The 21,686-nt window shown below is 38.8% G+C and overlaps 1 protein-coding gene across 9 annotated transcripts in view; it reads right to left on the reverse strand.

Moving 5' to 3' along the window:
- Positions 1-1,086: 1,086 nt before the first annotated feature.
- The window catches only part of LOC106170278 (FMRFamide receptor), a 28,095-nt gene continuing 7,495 nt past the window's right edge, over positions 1,087-21,686 (reverse strand). For 7 of the 9 annotated variants that reach the window (XM_013550076.2, XM_013550077.2, XM_013550075.2 and 4 more), the window contains exons 3-4: positions 7,586-7,735; positions 1,087-4,828 (exon numbers count right to left, since the gene is read on the reverse strand). In XM_013550076.2, the coding sequence (XP_013405530.2) occupies positions 1,590-2,882 (1,293 nt within the window). In that variant the 5' untranslated portion in view covers positions 2,883-4,828; positions 7,586-7,735 and the 3' untranslated portion in view covers positions 1,087-1,589. Of the gene's footprint in view, positions 4,829-7,195; positions 7,505-7,585; positions 7,736-17,160; positions 18,822-21,686 lie in introns of those variants that run through there. The other 2 variants (XM_013550081.2, XM_087018511.1) reach the window with 2 other exon arrangements.

Genomic DNA, 21,686 nt, shown 5'->3' on the forward strand with positions numbered 1-21,686 from the left:
TATAACGTAACACTGTATTAATGTGAGTCACTGGCGTAAATGATAGAAATGCAGAAAGATATGCCGACAGAGAGAGAGAGAGAGAGAGAGAGCATGTGCGCGTACGTGACCGTACAAAACCCAAAGTTACGGAGATAAACTTTCGGAAACAAACGAATTTTGGTGAGAATCGTTTGCGTGTAAGCGGTAATTGACATTCCGAGAACAGGAAATTAACCCGTTGTTTTCATTGTGCTCAATAACGAACCACAAGGTGGGCATTACACATACCATTGATACAGAACCTATGTTTTCGATGATAGTATCGGCTTTAATAATATAACCATCACACAATTATTTGCATATGTAAAAAATATCCCCCACAAACTTATATTGATTATACACCATTTGAGGTACAGTAGGCGTTTAGCAGGAAAAATATTGTAGTTATGTTGAGTCAAATAAAATGAGGTACATACATGTACAGTTTGTAGACATTGCAATTTAAATTAATGGATTATGATAACTTAAATAAACCTAAAAAGGGTACCCTGAGTGTCAGAGCAACGTAAAAGCTAGCTTGTTAAATATACCTTGTGATGGAGTCGCTTTTACTAGTATTACGGTATTGCTGATATGGGTTATATATGAAATCAAGATCGAGCTGGCAATACCGGAATCTAGAACCTAGGGTAAAAAAGGGTATTTTACATGATATTTTATTAATGCGGTTTTGTGAATACGTTTTATATGGTTTTGGATATTCCTCCACCGACAATCAAGCGTATAAGATGTTTGCAGGAAAACGTTGATTGTTGGTCCCTTCTCGGAGGGAGAAACATCTGCTAAAATTAGTTTCAGTTTCTGTATGGAAATTCAATCAAATCATTAAAAGATCATTTTACACCAACATACAAAAAATGTCACCAAGTTTCAAAATATTATAACTGTTAAGTTTTTTTCTATGCATTTTCTTGCGCAAACATCAATGGAAAATCCGCGCGATAAAATCCAGTCCTGCGCACGACACCTAAAATATCGATGTTTTGCATTATGCATTATATATTTTCAACAATCCACAAAAAAGAAAAAACAACACAATGCTAGTAGACCACAAAATTTGTTTTAAGTTTGACACATAAAAACGTCTATCTTAATTCGAACTGATCAATAGCTATAGAATAAATGCTTCAATAAAACGTAGCTGATTAAGAACATTAAAAAGAGACCGGTGTCGATAAACACCAGCTAATACATGGGTAGCCTCCTGCGCTAATACCAGTAAAACGTTTTCTACAGCTATAACACATGCACACTCACTCATCAAACACTTAATTCTAAAAACTAAAAATTTACAAAAAAAAAAAAAAAACAAAAAAAAAAAAAACAAAAAAAAAACAACAGTAAATGCAATCCATGAACTAACTGGACTTTGCTATTAAAATTCATACAGAATATTTTCACAGTAGATCTGGATAGAAGCCAAATGCTTCATTCAAATGATAAAATGAAATCTGCAGCTATTTTCAGTGGTCCTACATTTATATTCACTGACACATTCTGACGAACGTTTGAAAATACTGACAACGGTTTCATGGACATTCGTCCTTTTAGACACGACTTAAATTGGGACTTAGCCGACACGGACTTAATCTCGTTGACTCTGAAGCGTCTCCCAAGTTTAAATTATTTCTCGAGATGGCGGGGGAACGAGAGTGTGGCGTTATTATGTATCTACCTGTGCCTCCTTGAGACGAGTCATTATCATTTTGTTGTCTGCATCGGAAACAATGTTTAGTCAGTTTTCCAAGCTCCCGTCTAAACCGATGTCCACTAACACAGTACAACAGAAAATTAACCGCATGATTGGTATAGTTTAATATAAGTACAAATGCGTCAACTAGATCTGGGATCGGTTGGTATTTCTCTATGATAAGAACGACAAAGCTTGGGGTGGCGGTGATTAAAAACACAAAATTGACGGTCAATAACATATAGGTCATTGATCTTGTGGTCTCATGATTATTGACGTTAGCTCCCCCTTCCGTCGTGTCGCTGTATTTCTTGCCCGGCTGCTTATTACGCAAGCCGTTTTGGTGTATGACCGTTTTTTTTCTGAACTGGTCCGATTTTCGAAGGCTTCTCGATATGAAGAGATTCATAATTATCATAGCCGTAAACGGCCCAGCTGCGTAGATACTGAGTGCGATCCAGGGCCAGGCCACCACCCAAAACTCCTTATGCTCCTCCAAAACGGTGCATTTCAGTTTTCCTGGGTAAATCTCCTCAACGCTCTGTGTGAAAAAGAGATGGACATTTTTGGCAATCATGATGGTCGTGCAGATGACCAGCGCCAGTTTGGCCCTACCGACACTGCACCAGGTGACAGAACGGAAGGGAAATCGAATTGAGATAAATCTGCCCGTTGTTAAAGTCACCAGAAGCCAGGCGCCCAAGTCCTGACAGGTGTACAGGACAAAACGATGCGTCTTGCACATGGCGTCATGAAGTACCCGGATGTCAATGTCCCAGTATATTCTTATCAGATGTCGCGATAAGCCAAAGATGAGTACTAAGGTGTCAACGACAGCAAGTGCCGCCAGGAGGTACCCCATCCACGTGTGGCGAACAAATGGCCGACGCATGACCAAGAAAGCAAGTATGTTCCCGATACATCCGAATATCAACAGTAGCAGGGGAATTATTCGCAGAATCCAATCTGCAACCTTTTTCTCCAAAGATGGATCTGTTGGATATGTTTGGGATGTGTTGTCCGAAGAGTTATACAAGCTCGCCCCAGACATATATGTAGGCCTTAACATGTCTCCATATTCCCCAGTTACTGTAATATCAGTTGACCAATTCACATTGGTTTCAGAAGTGAGATAATTGAAATTCGCCATATTTATTCTGCGTATACGTCCCTTCAGTCTGCAGGCCTATGTACTTGTGAAAAAAAGTCCGTACTCACACTGCGCTTTTACCAATTACTGCAGTTAAACACTTCGTTGGGGTTCTTCAAGTTAATAAATTTCAGCTGTGTAAATGACGACTTAAAAAGTAGACATAACACGAAGATGTAGTATTTTAAACATAAAACCTCACGCTCTATTATTCTTTCACCTATGACGCCAGATGTGTAACCGGTGATAATGCGCACCTATATGGGCTTGCTGACTTTATACTGCCAACATTAATGCCATTAAAAAAGACTTAATGACAACGCACTCCAGTTTACTCCCCAATGGAATGTGCGTCACATGTGGTTTCAGAAACGTAACGTTATTCTCTTTCCTCTCGTAGTAGTTATAATCATTGGTTCACAGATACTGTTGATTTGTTAACTGTCTATTACGGTGTTTTCGCTCTGTATCTGCAATGTTCTTTCTTTTCTGGAATCAAACACGTAAGCTAAATTAAAAGCTCTCCGTGGTGAAGTCAACGTATCTTTCAAGTTAATTTGCATGTACCCGTCTATAGTGTGACATATCGATCTACGTCATGTGCTCAGTTTTGTTTCGGGGCACATGCGTATCAAACCCCCAAATTAGTTAACTGAGCAATATGCGAAATCAAGTTCTCCTTTCCAAACACCTGAAGGCAAAATAAGGTCTGTGTATCTAAAAGTTTTTCTACAGCAGCAAGTGAAACGTATGTGAAGGCGTTTTTCCCCTGATATAATGTTGTCTTTTAAGAAGCGTGTTTGCGAAATTCCACTCTCCTATTGCCTCAAGGAAAAACTATGGTGTGCTATTTCCCAGGGCACTATCGTGATTAATTCAATGCCCACTTCAATTGCAATGGCTGGGCGGTTCCACTTGCTGGTTGCTACAGGCAAAATGCGCCCTCTTTTTCTTATCATGCACCACTCTCTTGATGCTACAATAGCAAAATTGTAATGTACTTATGTCTCATAAACATATACCGTTCACTGCCAAGTACTGGATCCACCGAGGTTTTAAATGGAATGGTGCTGGCAATTACAGGTAAATCGAAAACCACTCTTCTGTGCTGAGATGCGACCAAATGTGTACCGTGTAAGTAGTGGCGTTGAAAAATCAATCGTAGGTTGGTTGCCCCAAAACGGAATGCACCAGGCAAAAGCGAATCAGCAAATGTTCTAACAGTTCCGCTTTGGCAACAAACAATGACACAACTGTTTCTCGTTTCTCCGCAGTCTGACTTTAAAATGAAACCCTGAATAGCAAAATTCAGTTTATAAGCACTTCGTTAAAAGTGCGGCATCTCAGCGTGAACTGTGTTCTTGACACGGCAATACCCACTTAGTCATCGAACGATGTGCAATTATATGCTTTATAAAACTCTCAATCCCATTTGCGGCAATGGAAACCGCGCGGCTGCCCATTAATTTATTACCTTTGACGGTTTATGAATTAGACAAATAGAACGGCAACCGGCCATCGATATTAATAGGAAGTGTGCACTATCTTGTTGATTTGCGTCCCCAGTGGTAAAATGAATAAAGCAATATGGTGATTTTCTGAGAAACGCTGCAAGTGTCATTTGAAAAGAACCATCATGACAGCAACTGGGGTGTTCCGATGAGGTCAAATCCTTGCTATCAGCTCCACCAAAAAATACCGAAGGCAATAAATGCTTTGAATCTCGAGTGGTCAATATCGAATGGTCAAAGCCCGAATCTAGATTGTCTTCCTTGGTTGAATTTGAGGTGAGATGCGGCTGGCTTATCTATAAGATATTGGCTTCTGTTAATAGTCCAAATGGCCCAAGGGTGAAAGACAGTGGTCTTGTGAAGTGCTGTATAGTTCTGGAAACTCCGTAAACAGAAACAAGCACCAGATGTACCTTTGATGAGAGATGCTGGAATCTGAAAGTAAACGATTTATAAACCATCAGTAAAATGATAAGTCACAGAAAGGGGACATTGATATGTATTTTGTATATCAGGCTCCAGTATCAGAAAAAAAAACTTAAGTCAGTTTCTCCTGGCTTAGTTGACTAGGATTTTCATCAGGGTGCTGTTACACTGCTCCTGATAGGGTTAGGTGTGCCCATGTAACCTTGGTAATTAAATTCTTAGACAGGGAACCTGACTTAAGTTTTTTTTTGTGAAACCGGGTCCAGATATTGTCAATGTATAACCACAATGAGATTTTTAAAAAACAGCGGAAACTGAAAGGGTGATCAGCCATCTATACAGTATACTGGAAAAGGCAAAAACGTGCTCATAAAAAAAAAGAGTTTTCAGTGAGTTTTCAAGGAGCGAATTTAGGCTGTCACCATCATTTCGCCGATGCTTCTTAGTTTTTCATCGGTGTATTGAATATTGGTTCCATAACCAACTTAACTGAAAGCTAAGAACCTATTATAAGATTTATCAAACACTTAAGCTGTTCACGTAACAAAATTAAATGTGGCTGTCCTACTAAATCCTACTAAATGTTATAAAACGACGAATATCCACTTAGGTGGCGTGGATATGTTACACAAATCGAATACTGTTAGGAATGCCATGGTTTTAGCGTTATGATGTTAGACCATGTTACTGGCTAAGCTCACGGTAAAAAAAGAACACGGTCGCCATTGCGTGATCGCACAGGCCTCTTCTGCGTGCTAGTGATCTAAATGCAAAACCCCAATTCTTTAACTGAATAAACACGACAGTGAGTTCGTTCTCTTGAGACATTCGTGGTAATTAACCATCATACATACAACAAAAACCGATACAATGAGAATGTCAACATATTTGATTGTTTTCTTAGTTTTTCTGATAAGAGGACAGGGTTGGGTAAAACTCCACTCACAGGTTGGCCCAGTTATGAATTATGAACATAACTGTTTCTTGAGAAGCTAGGCACTGTTTTGATTCTTTTTTACTTTTATAAATTAACATGTTTGTATTCCATTAAGTGTTAGGGCATTAATGTCATTTGCCTGTCAATGAATACGCCATAAGTCGATTCACAGCACTGCGTTAAGTCTTGTGCAAATGGATATATTTAAAAATAGATGATAAACAGATGATAAACACATTTTCAACAAACATTAAGTGTTACCCTTTTTAAAGCCAGTTGCCATTAAAATTAAGTTTTCAACTGCACTCTAGTCACAGTGATCAAACACTGGATGTACTGAAAAAAGAACAGAGTTCTGCACATGCCAAGACTGAACCAGAAGACCCTCATAGTGTAAACAAACGCACCATGTGGAACTTACGCCTCCTGGACAGAAAATAAAAGCGATACTTAGAAGCGTTGTACCCAAGGAAACATAAGCAAGAAGTGTTCCATTTTTGGTTCCATTTCTAATAAATAAACGCCTCCTTTGGCCCCGTCGTGGATGTTCCTCCCTTTTTAGCCCTAATGCTATTTACTTATCACGCAACTCTAGCGAGATACTATATATGCACTTATTGCGTGAACTTGTCAATTTCATTGAATTTATTTAACACATAACCTAACGGCAATGATTTAAACCCCTGGCAGTCAGCGCTAAAATAACACCCCAACCATGAGGTCAACCTTGCAGTGCCAGATACAAAAAGCGAACCCACAATGACATGCATCCAAGCGGAATGACAGATTCGTTCACCGACTCCTCCCAAACATCAATGGGGGGGGGGGGGGGGGGGGGGGGGGGGCACAAATTGTGGTCAACAGAAGAATGTGCTTTCAATACCCCAAATTGCACTGTCTTCTAAAAAACAACGATGATATTAACCTGCACTGTCTGGGATTCATCCCTCATCTTAATATCCTGGTTGAACCAGTTGGCACTGTCTGTGTGAGAATGAGATCAACCCTCCCCAGAGATGCCGCCACCAAAGGTCATCGTACATCATTAAGCGGTCCATCAGCGAATAAGCCTGATTACTCCCCATGGACGCCTCCCGTCCTGCGTAACTAGGCCTAATCGAAGCATTCTAGTGAAAGCCATAGGGGCGGACACATTGCTGGCATAATTACGCAGGTTCTCAGCAACGCTGAATTTACTCCTTACTTGCCGCCGTGCAGGGCTGTGTGCCTTTAATTTTTTCAGTTTTTTTAGCATGCCTCATTGCATTTGTTCTACAGTTATGACTAAATAGCTAGCTAACTAGTTTGATCGATCGATACAATCAAACCTCACTCATACTGTAAATACATACTAGTAAAAACAGCACCGTTAGAGCAAGACCAACAAAAGCATAAAGCTACGTCACCGTAACATCCCATTAATGTTTGACGCAACTTACCGCTTTACTGCGCTTCATACAAGCCACTGCTCGACCCTTAGAAACGTTTCTTCCTCGTTCTGTTTGGGTTTCTATTCGAGAATAAGAATTCCTCCAGTGCTAAGCTGTTACAGACCAGCCTTTATTTAACAGCGAATTATGAATACTGACCCAGGTCAGAAACAAATCGATCAATGTTTACGCTGGGCGAAATCAGGGTGTGAACATTCCGGTTTGTCATACTCTTGTTCTCATGTACACACGCTATAAAATATGGGCTCAGTTTGTAACCGTGGTGTGTTCCCATCCTCCCGTTATGACTGTGCTTATTTATATGCCTGGTGTGTATTAAACAAAACTGTTAGTGTTTCAACGGCCTTGTTATAAACTTTAATAACCCGGAACTCTCACCTCACGCCTGCGTCCTTTCTGATTGAACTGGAAGCGTGTGTAGGTATCCGCCTCCTCTGCGGGATGCCAAATTATTTAATCCAATTAGGTCTGTCCGGATCAGGATCTCCGGTGAAGTCAACCGTTCACTTCCTCGTTCCCTCACACCCTCTGAAATCGTAAAAAAAATGGAGCTATGAGTAAAAAAAAAACAATAAATAATCAGCATCCGTTTGAGGACAAGTAAACGGTGGCTTATGCATTAGCTATATAGTTGAGCCAGAGTGACAGGTAGGTAGTCCTAGGAACGGAAGTACAGGTTAGGGTTAGATCAAGTACTGGGGTTAGTATATGGGACGAATGCCTCCTGTACAAAGTAATGGTGAAACGGACTGCGGTTCCTAGCGGAATACCAAATTCCTCTCGCGCCGGTGAAACAGGAATGGGAGTCCGTTAGGAACCGCAGTCCGCTTCCCATGACTTTGTATAGCTGACATTCGACCCATATACTAACCCCAACACCCCGACTACCCCTAACCTGTACTAATCATATGGTACCCCTAACCTGTACTAATCATATGGGAGTCCGGACTTCCATTCCTAGGACTTCCATTCCTGTTACACCAGTGTCATGTACCAGAAAGTCCCCCATGACAGAGTCCACTTCCCATTCATTTGCACAGGTGAGCCTCGCCCTAGATTTTGATCTACTTAGGTCAAACTAACCCTAACCATAGTAACTATATGCAGGGCGGACTTTCTGTCACAAGGACCCTCAGGTTCGTGACACCGGCACACTTTGACACGTCCCGACATGTAGTGACTGAAGGGTTTTTACTCGCTATAAAGAAGTCATTTTTGAGCGGAAGTGGATTAAATTGCCTTGTCGAACAAAGGAGTACGCTTAGGTGACTCTCTTACGTGATATAGTCAGATAATTAAATTGTTGAACTTTCAAAGTGTACCGGTACAGACTGCATCACTAAAGTATATCGGTTGAGGTGAAAAAAGCCTTATATTATTGTGTCATGCAAATACCGAAAAAAAAGGGAGTGATGGAAAAATAAAAACATGCATGTGGTACGTATTCGCACGAGAAAGGCTAAGGTCACCATTTAAAGTGTAAGTTTCCTGAGGCACAATTGAAAGACCAGAAAACAAGGTAAGCTACCCTTTAGATACCTTGTGAAACGCAACATACTTGCTTAACTTCCTAGCACTTTTGCTAAGACCGACTTTTGACTTAAGTCGTCTTTTGAAACAGGCCCATGGGTTTATTCAAATCGGCATGATACCATCTTTAAAAAAGCTCCCATTAAACGTATTATTCAACACGGTAAGCTTGGTTCAGACACATCGATTTACCAATAAGGCACATCGATTGATGATCCTCATTGCGCAAATGATAACTGTATATTTCGTAATGTACACTCTATATACGTCCACTATAATTAATATTTAAAAGAGACAACACCAATGATGTATTGACATTGCAATAAAGTGCAGTTTCATTACTTAGGCACATTAATAAATATATTAATAGAGGTCCAAAAGCAATTAGCTAAAGTAAATAATTAGATCTGGTGACTTTGACAAACCATATCAATTAACAAATATAACTAAAATCAATGTCATCGTAATCCGCTGGTAGTTCACAGATATGCTGACAGGATGCTTAGATATCAAGCTTGAGCCACGGGACTTGTCTGATTCCAGTTCTTTGGTAATCCAATAAACTGCTAGCTTAGGGATCTGGCAAAGGACTCACGTCTCTCTTAATCATTTTACTGAGAAAAATCTTTTACCATTAAAGAGCCCCGTTCCAATTTTGACCGTGTTTCACGGCTTATTATTATTTTATTATTATTATTATTATTATTAAAAGGACGCCCATTCTTGTGAAAGTACTGATTAATAAAGCCCCTTCATTGGTAAGATGACCTCAGATGACACTGCAATTATTCCGTAAAAACTATAGTGCAGTTTGATTACCATCGGCAAGTTCATAATTATGATACTGGACAAACAACATGAGAATGTTATGATATTAGACCAATGTAAAATTCTCATTTCTGCGTGATAGACTATAAATTTGTTTTAAAGCATTAGGTCCATGGTTCAAATTAACTTTCGGCTATAGTCATTAAGTCCGCCATTAGACCGCTTTTTATCGTTGATAGAATAATACAGACGCAGAGAGGAATTTAGCTTAGTTTTCTTTCACCTGGCACTAAATGGTTTCGCATGACTTATAATCATTTTGCAAACACACATCAAATAAAACGAGCGGAACGCTATCCAGTGTTTTATAATTGAATTTGTATTCTTTGGAGGGTAATGGTACATGTATTAAAAACGGGCAGATTGGTGATCTGTCTGCTTTTTTTTTCTCAGCAGCACCCGGGAGGTTTCTTCGGTAGCAATCCAATTTAGGATTCTTGCATCAGGATAAAGCTGAGAATCCCCAAGTATTTTTTTTTCAGTTTAATTATACCACGGCACTAACGTGTTTTTGATCCGTATGCGTAATGCATCCCTAAGAATCCCTTACAACGACAAGTCACTTTAAAAGTCAAATTGGAAATCACACATCGTTCTTGCAATCCAAAAGACAGTTTCTCGGTATATGCCACCCAAAAGATCAAATCACACTTATAACATGACGGGATGACCGGACAGACAAGTAGGTTTAGGTAAGACTTCAAAGACCGTGACCCTAAACCCGATTTGCACAGACCAATTCCTCTATAACGAAATTCATTTCTGTTGGGAAAACCAATAATGCCAACGAATGGACATCAAGAAGACAGCAACCGAGCAAAGAATCTTGACGTGCGTCTTTCAGATCATTTGACTTTAATACCAATTCCAATGTATTATTCATAAAGCTTGTCATACCTTCTGATCTAATACAAAACTGTACACACTGATGTCCTCTTTTTGGCCTTAAGTTCACCGTGGAAACACAGAGCAAGTTGAACAGATTTCACGTCAATATTATATAATTGAGTGCAAGTGAGCCAAGCGCGTGTGCAGTTTTACTTTCACGGTGTAAACGTTGTGGTTACTAGTCCATAAAACAGATGATCCCTGACCCCAATTCAAACAAGCGCCATACCGATCAGAATTTTTAACCTTTAAGGTCAACCATATATCAAATATTCAAAAAAAAACTTTAACAATCCTCTCACATATTGCCAATATTTATGCCAATTCTGAGCAACTGATGGCAAAACGTAGAGGGCACTAAATCCAGGCTGCTTCAAAAAAATGTGAATTTAAATAGTTTTTTAAAACAGCCATCCGATATCCTTAATGACGGTATAAGTCACAACAGTAATCATTTGTCACAGCATCCTCATGTATATTTGACTACATGACCTTAACGCGGTGTTAAAAGATACACAATAGATTAAAAACTAACGCTGTTGTCCACGTAAAGTTCAATACATAATTAAACGAAATGTAAAGAACGAAAATGAAAATGAAAATGAAGAAAATGAAGAAGCATAGATATACCAACAGTGGACGCCGTCGTATCAGGACACGTCAAACAGCTTCTCTTTACTATGATTTTGATAGAAATATCAACGAAACCTGTGTCCAACTGAACAAGAGCGCAGGCGGCCAACGATTTGAATGTTGTATCGTACATTGAACCCGTTTCTGTGGCTGTTTACAAAGTGAAATGCAATTCAAATACCAACGTTGCCGTAAAATAGTGTGAAATGCATTAGCATCCAGTGGAGGTATTTTGAAATCTACAAATATATCCACAGGGTTGAATGCATAAATGAATAAAAGCAGACCTAGTGTAACCCAAGGGATACACTAACGTTTCATTGAAGATCCAGACATTTACTAAACACGGGGTATGAGGTAGAGTTCGGTTCGTAAACAGCTATGCACCAAGAGACAGAATTTGTTTTTTCACCAAAGGAAAATGTTGAGATCAGAGGACATGCACGGAAACTGCGCCCCCCTGTCCCCCCCCCCCACACCCCACCCCACGGATAAGTCTCCGCGTTATTCGTATCGCTGGTCAATCTTGCAATCGTCATTTGTAGCCTGGTTCAATACAAATTTACGTTATAAATTGGGGAGACCCTATGGTCCATAATCAGGAATGACTTTGCCAATAGATAAAAATCTCCGATATGGTCAGTAATGTTATCTACAGCCTCTTTCATTCTCTCTAATACGAACCAAATGCGTGTCGACTTCAGTGATAGTAGTTCTTTTTTCTTCTATCAACCAGTTTTTTTTTCAACTAAATACAAAGTTCTAATGCAATGTCACTACTGTAAAATGGGATTCGATCTACTAAGGTACAGAGTGAAGTGGACACATTCAACGGCTTAGTGAATACGCTAATGGACGCTGTCACAGTACTTGACGCTATCAAGGCTTACTTTCATCTTGGGAGTACCTCATCAGATCGATTTGCCACTGAACTCTTCAGAGGCAGATAGCGTGAGCATTAGATAAAACTCTGTGATAGCCTAATGCTTGGCATCCATCCCTCGATAAAGCTGCATAGCACACATGAGGTTAAACTTGATTTGATCAAGTTAATGATATAGATACCTAGATAAGGTTCAATTTGGTCAATTCTGGTGATGGGCCAACAAAAGAACAACTGACTAAGGGTGCTTTCCCAGAGATTTAGATCGATCTAGAGATTAAGATTTAGATCGACCTAACTCCCTGGGGGTTCACTCTAAATTGCAGTCAGCCGAGCGGACACCATAGTTAATTACCCCCTTACAGCTTTTAGTCGGCGGGACAGACGCTTAAGCCGGCCAAGCTGACAGTAATCAAGTGAGACTCCCCACAGGGATAGATCGATCTAAAAATCTATGGAAATGGGGTGAAAGAAACACTTGCGTTCGAAACATATACATAGTGGAGTAGGTTCTGATGGAATTTTTCAGGTCATATTCAAGCTTCGGTACATAACACAAATAGAAAAATTTGACATATCAGTTTATTGTCACCATTTCCTTTTTTATACCAGTGCATTGCTGATGCACGTGTATTTTATTCTATACTCTGGTGTATCAATATTGTATGCACGTAATTAGTTTCTTTTTTTGACACATTTGAAGCACTGGGTACCAATTTATCCCACATATACATGATCGGCTATTCCTAATGGGTTTGCCAAATAACGAACTGCAAACATTGCCGTGATTCTGAAGCAAATGGGTAACATTGCGTACCTGCGTACCTGGTATCTTTATCTGTGTATTTAACAGTCGAACTCCTGCCGTGCATTTAACATAACCCTTTGTAAATGACAAGGAGAATCAATTTTTGACGAGTCGACATTATTATTTTTATATTTCTTGGCATTCATATCTAAAAATGTTGCTTTTTTTCTAATTTCATTTAAGTCATTGGAACGGTTGATTCTTCGTCATTGTAGTCCATCAAATCTCTTCCAAATAACTTGCATGGTTTGGAATTCATTTTCTATCCATCACAATATGCATTAGTTACAGCAATTACGATCATACGTTGTGGCTAGTGACAAATGTAGCTCTTTTGTTTGTATAAGAATGCACAAATTTGCCATATCCGCAATCTGAATAAATCCAAACAATTAGACGTGGAACGTAAACGGTTCTTAATTTACCTAGATTGTGCTACTCGATTAGTATGCGTATCCTACTCACAGGAGAACCTGGTCGCTTAATTATAATCCCTTTGTCATAAAAGGAGGAAATATGAGATAGATGCAAGGTCAATTTCCGGCACATACGCGGAAAAAGTCTGATGAAGCTGTGCAGTTCTAAAATTACTTAACCATGTTAACAGATAAAAAAAGAATGGTGATTTCCAATAAGGATATTGAAGGAAAAATACCCATGTGAGATGTCTTGCAAACAGGCCAAACCTGAGACTAAAAATCCAAACATTAAATCTTAAAATACGAAAAAGATACGTTATTTATTTATAGTATAGCCAACATTCGACGTACTGATGCGTTTTGCCGACATCATGATGCAACTCGATGAAAAGAAAAAACAGATATAATATCTCCTCTAGCAGAAATTAGTTTCACTTCTTGCACACATTTACCTTAGTTTCACGTTTTTAGACGGAGTAGGGTACATTTACCTCATAATGCAATTGACGCTTTGCTTATAAGATATCCTAATTAAATCTTCATCGTATGATAAAAGGTGTTACTAGTGTAGTCCATCATAGCAGTTCAATATAAAGCATTTTTGGTTAAGGCACACGCTTCTTTAGGCACTATAAACAGCAGAAGCAGATTTCGTACCTCGGAGAATTACCGATTATTTGAAATTATATCATTACAATTACCAGTAAGATAAGGATAGTGCAAGGGACCACCCGGAGATAATTTCACTTAACCTATCACCCCAAGGAGAAATGCAGTACCTTTGGGTTGAAAAACAACGATTACTTACCATAAAGCTACCTCAGTAATTCGTCTACCATATATAATATACACTAGATGCTACTGTTTATATCGCGGAGATACAGTTATCATCACAAGTGTCTTAACATTTTCACCGTTAATGTACGAAAAGGAGCGTTCGTAAACACCCCGCAGCTTCCCAGATGTGGGCCAGGGTAGAGTTCCAAGATGTTTTGTGCGCGTTCACTAATCTTGGTAACATAGGTCCATCATATTTAGTACTACGTGAAGACTTATTGCAGTATTCCAACCAAACAAAGGCGGTTTTGGGCCGCGCTATCCAAGTCGCAAAAATCCTTCTTAACAATATAGATACACAGTGAGGTGGTTTCGTTTTTCTTCAGTCATTGCATTGCTTACGTCCTCCGAGGGGACGGGAAATGATATATTTCCCGGTATTTTCAGTCCTATCAAATACGTCTTTGGTTCGTTCAGAAAGTATCTTATTTTATGTATTTTTGCCATCACTTAGGTACAATATACGCCTTGCATATCTGACTGCAAAACAGAGGGGAACTATAACACGGCCGTGATGTTAGTATGTCAAAATTACATTAGATAATACAGTACATTAGAAAATAAATTGAAGTACATTAATACAGTGATGGATAATGTAAGAATTGGTTACTTTTTTTCTGCGTCACATAACTTCTTTGTAATGGAGCAGTGAAAATACACAGTGTAGCCTCAGATAATATAATTGGCTAAAACCTACCCCTGTGAGAAATCTCCATTCTGGCACGTCGTTTTCCCCAGATTAGTTAGTTCACACTTCCCCTGTTTTTACACCCCTTACTCGATGCTTATTTACAGGGGTGTGAAAAGCATCTAGCTTTTCGACACACTAAATCAAAAGTGATTAAAAGCCTAAAATCAATAGGGAATGAATAAGCTTGACATAATACACATGGACCTGAGGGTTTTTTTTTTTTTTTTTGACACTTTTAAGTCAACTATTTTATAAAGGCTATTGAGTACAATAATTCATTAATGATCAAGTGTCTCTCTGAATTTTATTTTTTTCATTAGGGAGGGGTGGGTTCACAGTGTTCATTTGCTTCTTTGTCTGGTTGCAATAATATAATACAAACAATAGAAAAATTCCCATCTTTATAATCAATACACTGCCTGCTGTATTGTTTGGAGCCCTAGCGGTCCTGACGGACGTCTGACAAATTAAATACGTTCTCTTTGGGTTTGGTACACAAACAGAGATAACTATACGGCAAGAACTGTATACCAGCCTCTTCGGATTGGACTGCCTTAATACTGTCATCTGTTTTGAAATAATGGAAAATACAGAGCAAGTTTTCATATTCAAATGTGGCAATAAGACAATGTTATCCAATCATTACAAGGCCAAATCAACCCATTACCTTGAAACAAAATATCCAATATATCCGATACAGAGGACGAAATGATGAAGCACTAGTATATTCCCCCTTGTACAAAGCAAATATTGCAATGATAAACCATTGTTAGTCCTATTCACATTTTCAATATCGGTGTATATATCGATAAAAAAACATTAAAAGTGTAATCTTTGTAATGGCAGTAGACTGCGGATTTTTTTTAATGCACCGAATGGATGGATATTGTTATGTAAAGAGTGTTACGTCATTATTTCAGCCAGTGCCATATAGGCCTAACTATCATTACGACAAAAATTGCTTTGCACGATGCCTTTTGATTAGCTTATTTTTATATCCGTTCATTCATTCACAAATTCATCACACATTCATTTATCCATTCATTAATTTACTGTATTTATCTAGATACGTAGTTTTTTTCTATCTGAAAAACTTACCTCTTTAGAAGTTAGACCAGTGTAAAAGATAGGGCAAGTCACCTTTTCCAGTGATCTCGAAAGAGCTCTACACTATGGTGTTCGATGGACGTACGTTAACAGAGTATTAAAATTGTGTTTGATAAGATCCACTTATTAAATGAGTTTCGTTAGTTAATGTCACGACGACCCGTTGCATCGGTTAACTTTCGATGGCGACACCCGCACCATAACTTTCGTTACCGGACATGACAACAGCTTCACTGCCAGACAAAGCCCTATTGTATCGGATTCATCATTTGGAAACCAAAACGTAGAACGCATTCGATATACTGAACATTTTTATATTATCACGTAATTTCCAATCTCGTGAAAGAGTAACGTCACTTCAGTTGAGAAGTTTGTTTTCTATGTACACTCAAGCCTCAGTAAAACGATCCTTGAAACTGATTTCAACCAAGTCTAACAGTCTGTAGGTGATTGCACAGACTCTCCGTCACGTTATAACATTTACATTTTTATTTCAAACAATGTTACAAACACGTCCTATAAATACGAAACATTGGTTCGAATGGCGTAAAAAGACACTAAATCGATGCAATTAGTGCCAGATTCTGGCGGCGGTTGCGGATTATTTCTTTTGCAAATAAAATCCACACACGACTTCGCTATGAATTTTGACATACATTAACGAGTACGGCCGGTGCTTTCTCAATGTCTGAAAAACCAGATGCTTTTATTGTCTTATGATAGTGTTTGCTTAAAAAATACGATGCAACTGCAGTGAGACCAGATAAGGATACGTAATACCTAGCATCGCGGTATATGCAGATAGTGTAATGGGATTTGAACGAACAGAAGTGAAATAAAAGAAACTCTCCAGAAAGGCTGTTGACAGCAGGATCACTCTGGGAACCAGAACATAGAACAAATCTCGTTACTTCTTGTCTCTCAATATAGATCGGTTACCGACGTACCATACAGCCAAACGATTTAATTAAGCACTATGGGATGCAATGAGAACCTTAAGGATTTAGGGAAATGATTTAATTGCGCGACTGTCTCCAATCATCAGTAATCGTCGGTCGGACATGTTTGCCTTTCAAATTATTTTTCACAAAACTAGATACGTCTGATAATTTTGGGTCACATTAAGATTAAAGCCTTTGTTTTTATTATAAAGAAAGCTGCGGGGGGCGTATTTTACAATGTCGCCAGAGTATGCTAGAGCCATAGGCCGCATCCAGAAGAGTGGACTTACTAGTCCTAGGGTCAAATATGGCCGACCCACTTAATTTTTCCCCACTGGATATCTATTCAGTCTCTATTAGCGGATTAGACGGCAAGAAATGTAGTGTGTCGCCATATTTGACCCTCGGACTAGTTAGTCCACTGTTCTGAATGCGGCCATAGTGCTTTTGTTACTACCACATAACCAGATGCCAGACAGAACTCCAATTTGTTTTTAATACTGTTCTGGATGAAATAAATGCTGCGCAGTTAAGTCAGCTTTTTGTAGTGTTTTGCATACAACAAAGATACAGTTGCGCCTGAAAGACAGCCGATTCCAGCATTGAATTTGCTTTAGTTCTTCTCTCCTGATGCAAATACATATAGTATCGTGACAGGCGTATACGCCTCTTCTCATCAGAATGGTAACATATTAATTATGGATCGTATTAAAAACAATACCAGTGTATCAACAAACATTATCACAATGTTATCATTTGATGCCGTCAAAAAAATCGATGTCTGTCCTTTTTTCTCTAATTAAACCGTTTTCTGTCGAAACCGAAATTTGACAAAAACAAATGAGTTTAATTCCCAAGGAGGGAAAATAAACAAACCCTAATATATCACTGTCTTTTGAATTAATAAAGTGCCTGTGTTTGCTGTAACCGTAACCTCATTAGAAGAGAAATCAACAGTGTCTGTTCCTTCTCACGAATACCTAATTGCTTTCGTGGGTCATTCTGCTAATGCCTGATCGTAAGCTTCTTACCGGCTGAACATGCACTGACAGAACGTTTAAGTTTCTCGTTCTTTTTCAGTAAGGGTGTATCAGTTCAAATACCAGGCATATCTAGCTAGTAACTATCACGGGTACTAATGAAGAAAATTAACTTTTTTCGTTGCTGGATATACTGAATTTTGTCTAATGGTTGCAAAACAAAAACATTTACTACCTGATCTGGTTTAAATATCGAAAGAGACAGCTATCGGTTTCTCTTCCTTAACCAACAAAAAATTACCCTGACAAATTGTCAAACCATCGAATAATCGGAGGCAATGTAATAACATTGTTTATTTTGTGTGAAAATGTAGGCAGGCCCGTAAAACAAAAAGTTACAGAAGGTTAGTCTACAGTGTATATGGTTGCACAATAGTGCGTGCGTCATGTTGTTGGAACGTTTTCGCAGACAGTGACTTCAGCTGAGTTATTTTCATTTTTCTTCAATTCCCAAGACTTCAGTAGGCTGGTGATGTCGCTGGGAGCAACAAAAATTGGAAGCTGTACAGCTTTTTTTGATTACGTCGAAACGCCTTGATATCCTAACTCTAAATGAAATGGTCTTACAGTCTAGTGCTCTAACTAAACTCCCATTTTGACGGGCATTTATCATTCAACTCCTGTTATCTGCACAGTGCATTTAGAGAAAAACTGATGACTTCCAAGTAACGCGACGGCCCTGGCTACTTTTACCCTACATTGGTATCAGACGCAATGAGCAAACTGATCTAGAGGTGTTCATAGGCGGAAAAAGTGTCTGTCACATCTATGGTGAGACATTTATTTAAAAAAGGGGTGTTTTGATTTAGATTTTAGTACAGACCCCATAGGCTTCAAGGCTTACTGGAGAATCCTTCTTATCAGCAAGTTTTTACCATTGCCAATAACGCAAATGACCTTGAAACGACAAAGGCATGTTTGATAAAATAGGAGGGTTTCCAGTAATCTTTGAGAGTCAGGGCCTGCTTATTACCAGTCTGGAAAGTGACAACGTCTCTTGTTCTGGCACCTGTAGATATATGGCAGGTATGGGGATTGTATACAGGCACATAGAAAACCAGATATCATTGGCGCCAGTTGGCGATGCTCGCTTGCATAACAGGGAAGTAACTGCAAGAATGATGAACGGGACGCTCTCCTCCCTCCGACATTTTGTCAAAAATATCAGAGGCCGAGGCGAAAAATGATCAAGGCCCAAGGTTGTTAAAATTAAAATCCTTCCTGTTGTATGTAATCTTCGGGCTTCCCACCTGTGTACTATCAGGATCGAGGGTTTTACACAATTTAACTTCCTTGCTCAGCTGACATTATCACCTTCTATTTCTACCCTTATTAATCTAATTAAAATTGCATAGCAGGGTTTCGTTTTTCCTCATCGTCGCTAAAAGAAATCAATTTATATATATTGCTTGAAATTAAAACTTATACATAAGCTCGAATGCAGCAAAACCCGGAGAGCTTAAAGGAATACTGCTTATAAACATAGGCTACATAACTTTAAAAGCACCATGTATCACGCCCAATAAAATTAATTCACTTGAATTAAACGATATTGTTTCTGTTTAACAATACCTATGATTTACACCCGTCGCCGGAAAATCTCTAAACTTAAAAGCTTTTTTTCTCCACAGAGGCTGTTTATTTGTTTTCCAATGATTGAAATTTGTGGTCAAAAATAAACAGGAAATATTATCGACAGACGCCGGCGGTGTATTGACTGCGTACAACAGAGCGCAATCTCCCTGCGAATATTGAAGCAATTTCGAACATCAAACCTATCTTCTCTCCCTGGTCCCATTAATTGGCTTTTCGGTAGAAAATGGACAGCATTCACCAAGGGGATATATACCTCGTAGCCAAGGTGGATAAAATAAATCGCTGGTTATTTCAGTTAATTTAGGAGGTGATGTCCTTGTTATGAGACCTTTAATGAGGAAGAGGAACGCCTCGAGATTGTTCTGTATTTCACCCGTAGCGCGCATACACCTGTGTTTTTTTTTCTGGGATAATCCGGGAAAACCTTCACTGCGTGACGTTAACGAGACTACAAAAACGCGTGAGTGTGACGTCACGCGGTGAGGTGGGGTTAACATTTTAACAAAAAGGATGAAACTCTATGAGTCTGAAATATGAAAGCGACACGGTGAATTTGCACTGTTGTGCAATAGACTGCAATTGCACAGAACTTTAGCCAAATCAACCAGAAAGATAGCCGTGGATGAATTTTGCCATTCTTTTTATCTTTGCCGCACTGCACTGCACTGTCTAGTCGGCGATTATTTCTTTTTTTTTCAAATTCAGCAAAATTACAGTTGCTGTTACATCATTCTTGAAGCTTTGAGATATTTCGGATGAATCTCATTGGCTATGTCGGTGTAACAGGAATGGTAGTCCACTAAGAACCGTAGTCAGTTCCCTAGTTTTGCTCAGGTGACACTCATCCCATGTACTAACCCCAATACACCCACTAACCCTAACCTGTACTTATCATATGAGACCTGGACTTCAATCCCTAGGATTTCCATTTAGCTGTCTCTCCGCTCAGGTTTCGAACAACTTTACAACCAATGAAATATCACCGAGGGCGTATACTTAATACACTTCAGTCAATATCCCTAGAAATCAATGGGAAATTTTTGAAAATAATAGACTATTTAGAACGGGTTTTAAATATGATTACCCAAAGCACATGATTAGTTGCCTATACCAATTCAGTCAAAGTCGGAGGACAAATTACGAAATGTGTACACTCTTTTGGATGTATTTGGAAAATAAATTCCGAGCGTATTGAAAGCTTTGACCAACGATAGAATTCAAGCTAATAACATTTCCAGGTGATGCTGTGAGAATGGCAGAATGCCAGCGCTAGGTGTCTCCGTTTCCTTCTCGTTTTGTTGTTTATTTAAAAAAAATGACAGTTATTCTATAAGCGTTTTAGGCTTCGTTCACATGGAAAGTCTATAGAATAGAAAATAGATTTTTAGAAAATAGACATTCCATATGAACGAAGCCTTAATGCCCCAAAGTCGTATGTCCTACGCGTATGAAAATCCTGAAGAGCGTCCTTTCTTTCCCAATTCTGACATAAACAATTATTTAAAAAAACTTCAAATGAAATTTTGTCTGCGTTCCTAATGTCGATATTTCTTTCTGAGCTCAATCTGTCAGACGGTAGTGTGAACGGGGCATCAAATCTAAACCAGTCGTGATTCGTTTAGAAAGTTGCTTAATCAGAAATTGTATATCAGAAATTGTGAAACCAAGTGCTAAGACGGGGCGAGCAACGAATCGTTAAAACATGTAGGAAAAAGTTTTATTGAGGAAAATTAGAATTAGAGAGAAACTCCGGTAGAAAACATATTTAACACTCCCGTTTCAGTACACGGTGTTCAAGATTCTAGTTATCAATCTTCATAAGGTCGACAAACAGTAAACCACTTAAGGTCAGTGCTGCATTTGACCCTTAAATCTGGCTATAAAAATAATTCATTTATGGTTTTCGCTAAAACGTTTTGACCATATGCCCTTCCTTCGCCGCATTACTTGGCTATAATGGCAGGGTTGAACTAGACCAAAACCTCTAGAAATAACGGAACAGATGGATGTAGCACGTTACTGTCCAAACATAATGTCTTCTAAACAAAAACAATCTGGACATTTCGGTAAACATGCAATAAAATGTGTTCCATGGTATTTATGTGCTTCATCCTATAATGAACAAGTCACTTAATGCCTAATATAATAATAATAAAAAACACTTCATAAGCTAATTTTATCAATGAATCACCAAATTATTCATCAAAGTGTGTTTTGAATGCTGGAGTGCAAAAACTGGTCCACTTTGATGATGCGCAAACTGTTTAGCAATGTGTTA

This window comes from Lingula anatina, chromosome 7 (genome assembly GCF_051362555.1).
Source record: "Lingula anatina isolate TDL-2025a chromosome 7, LinAna3.0, whole genome shotgun sequence".
NCBI classification, from domain to species: Eukaryota; Metazoa; Brachiopoda; class Lingulata; order Lingulida; family Lingulidae; genus Lingula; species Lingula anatina.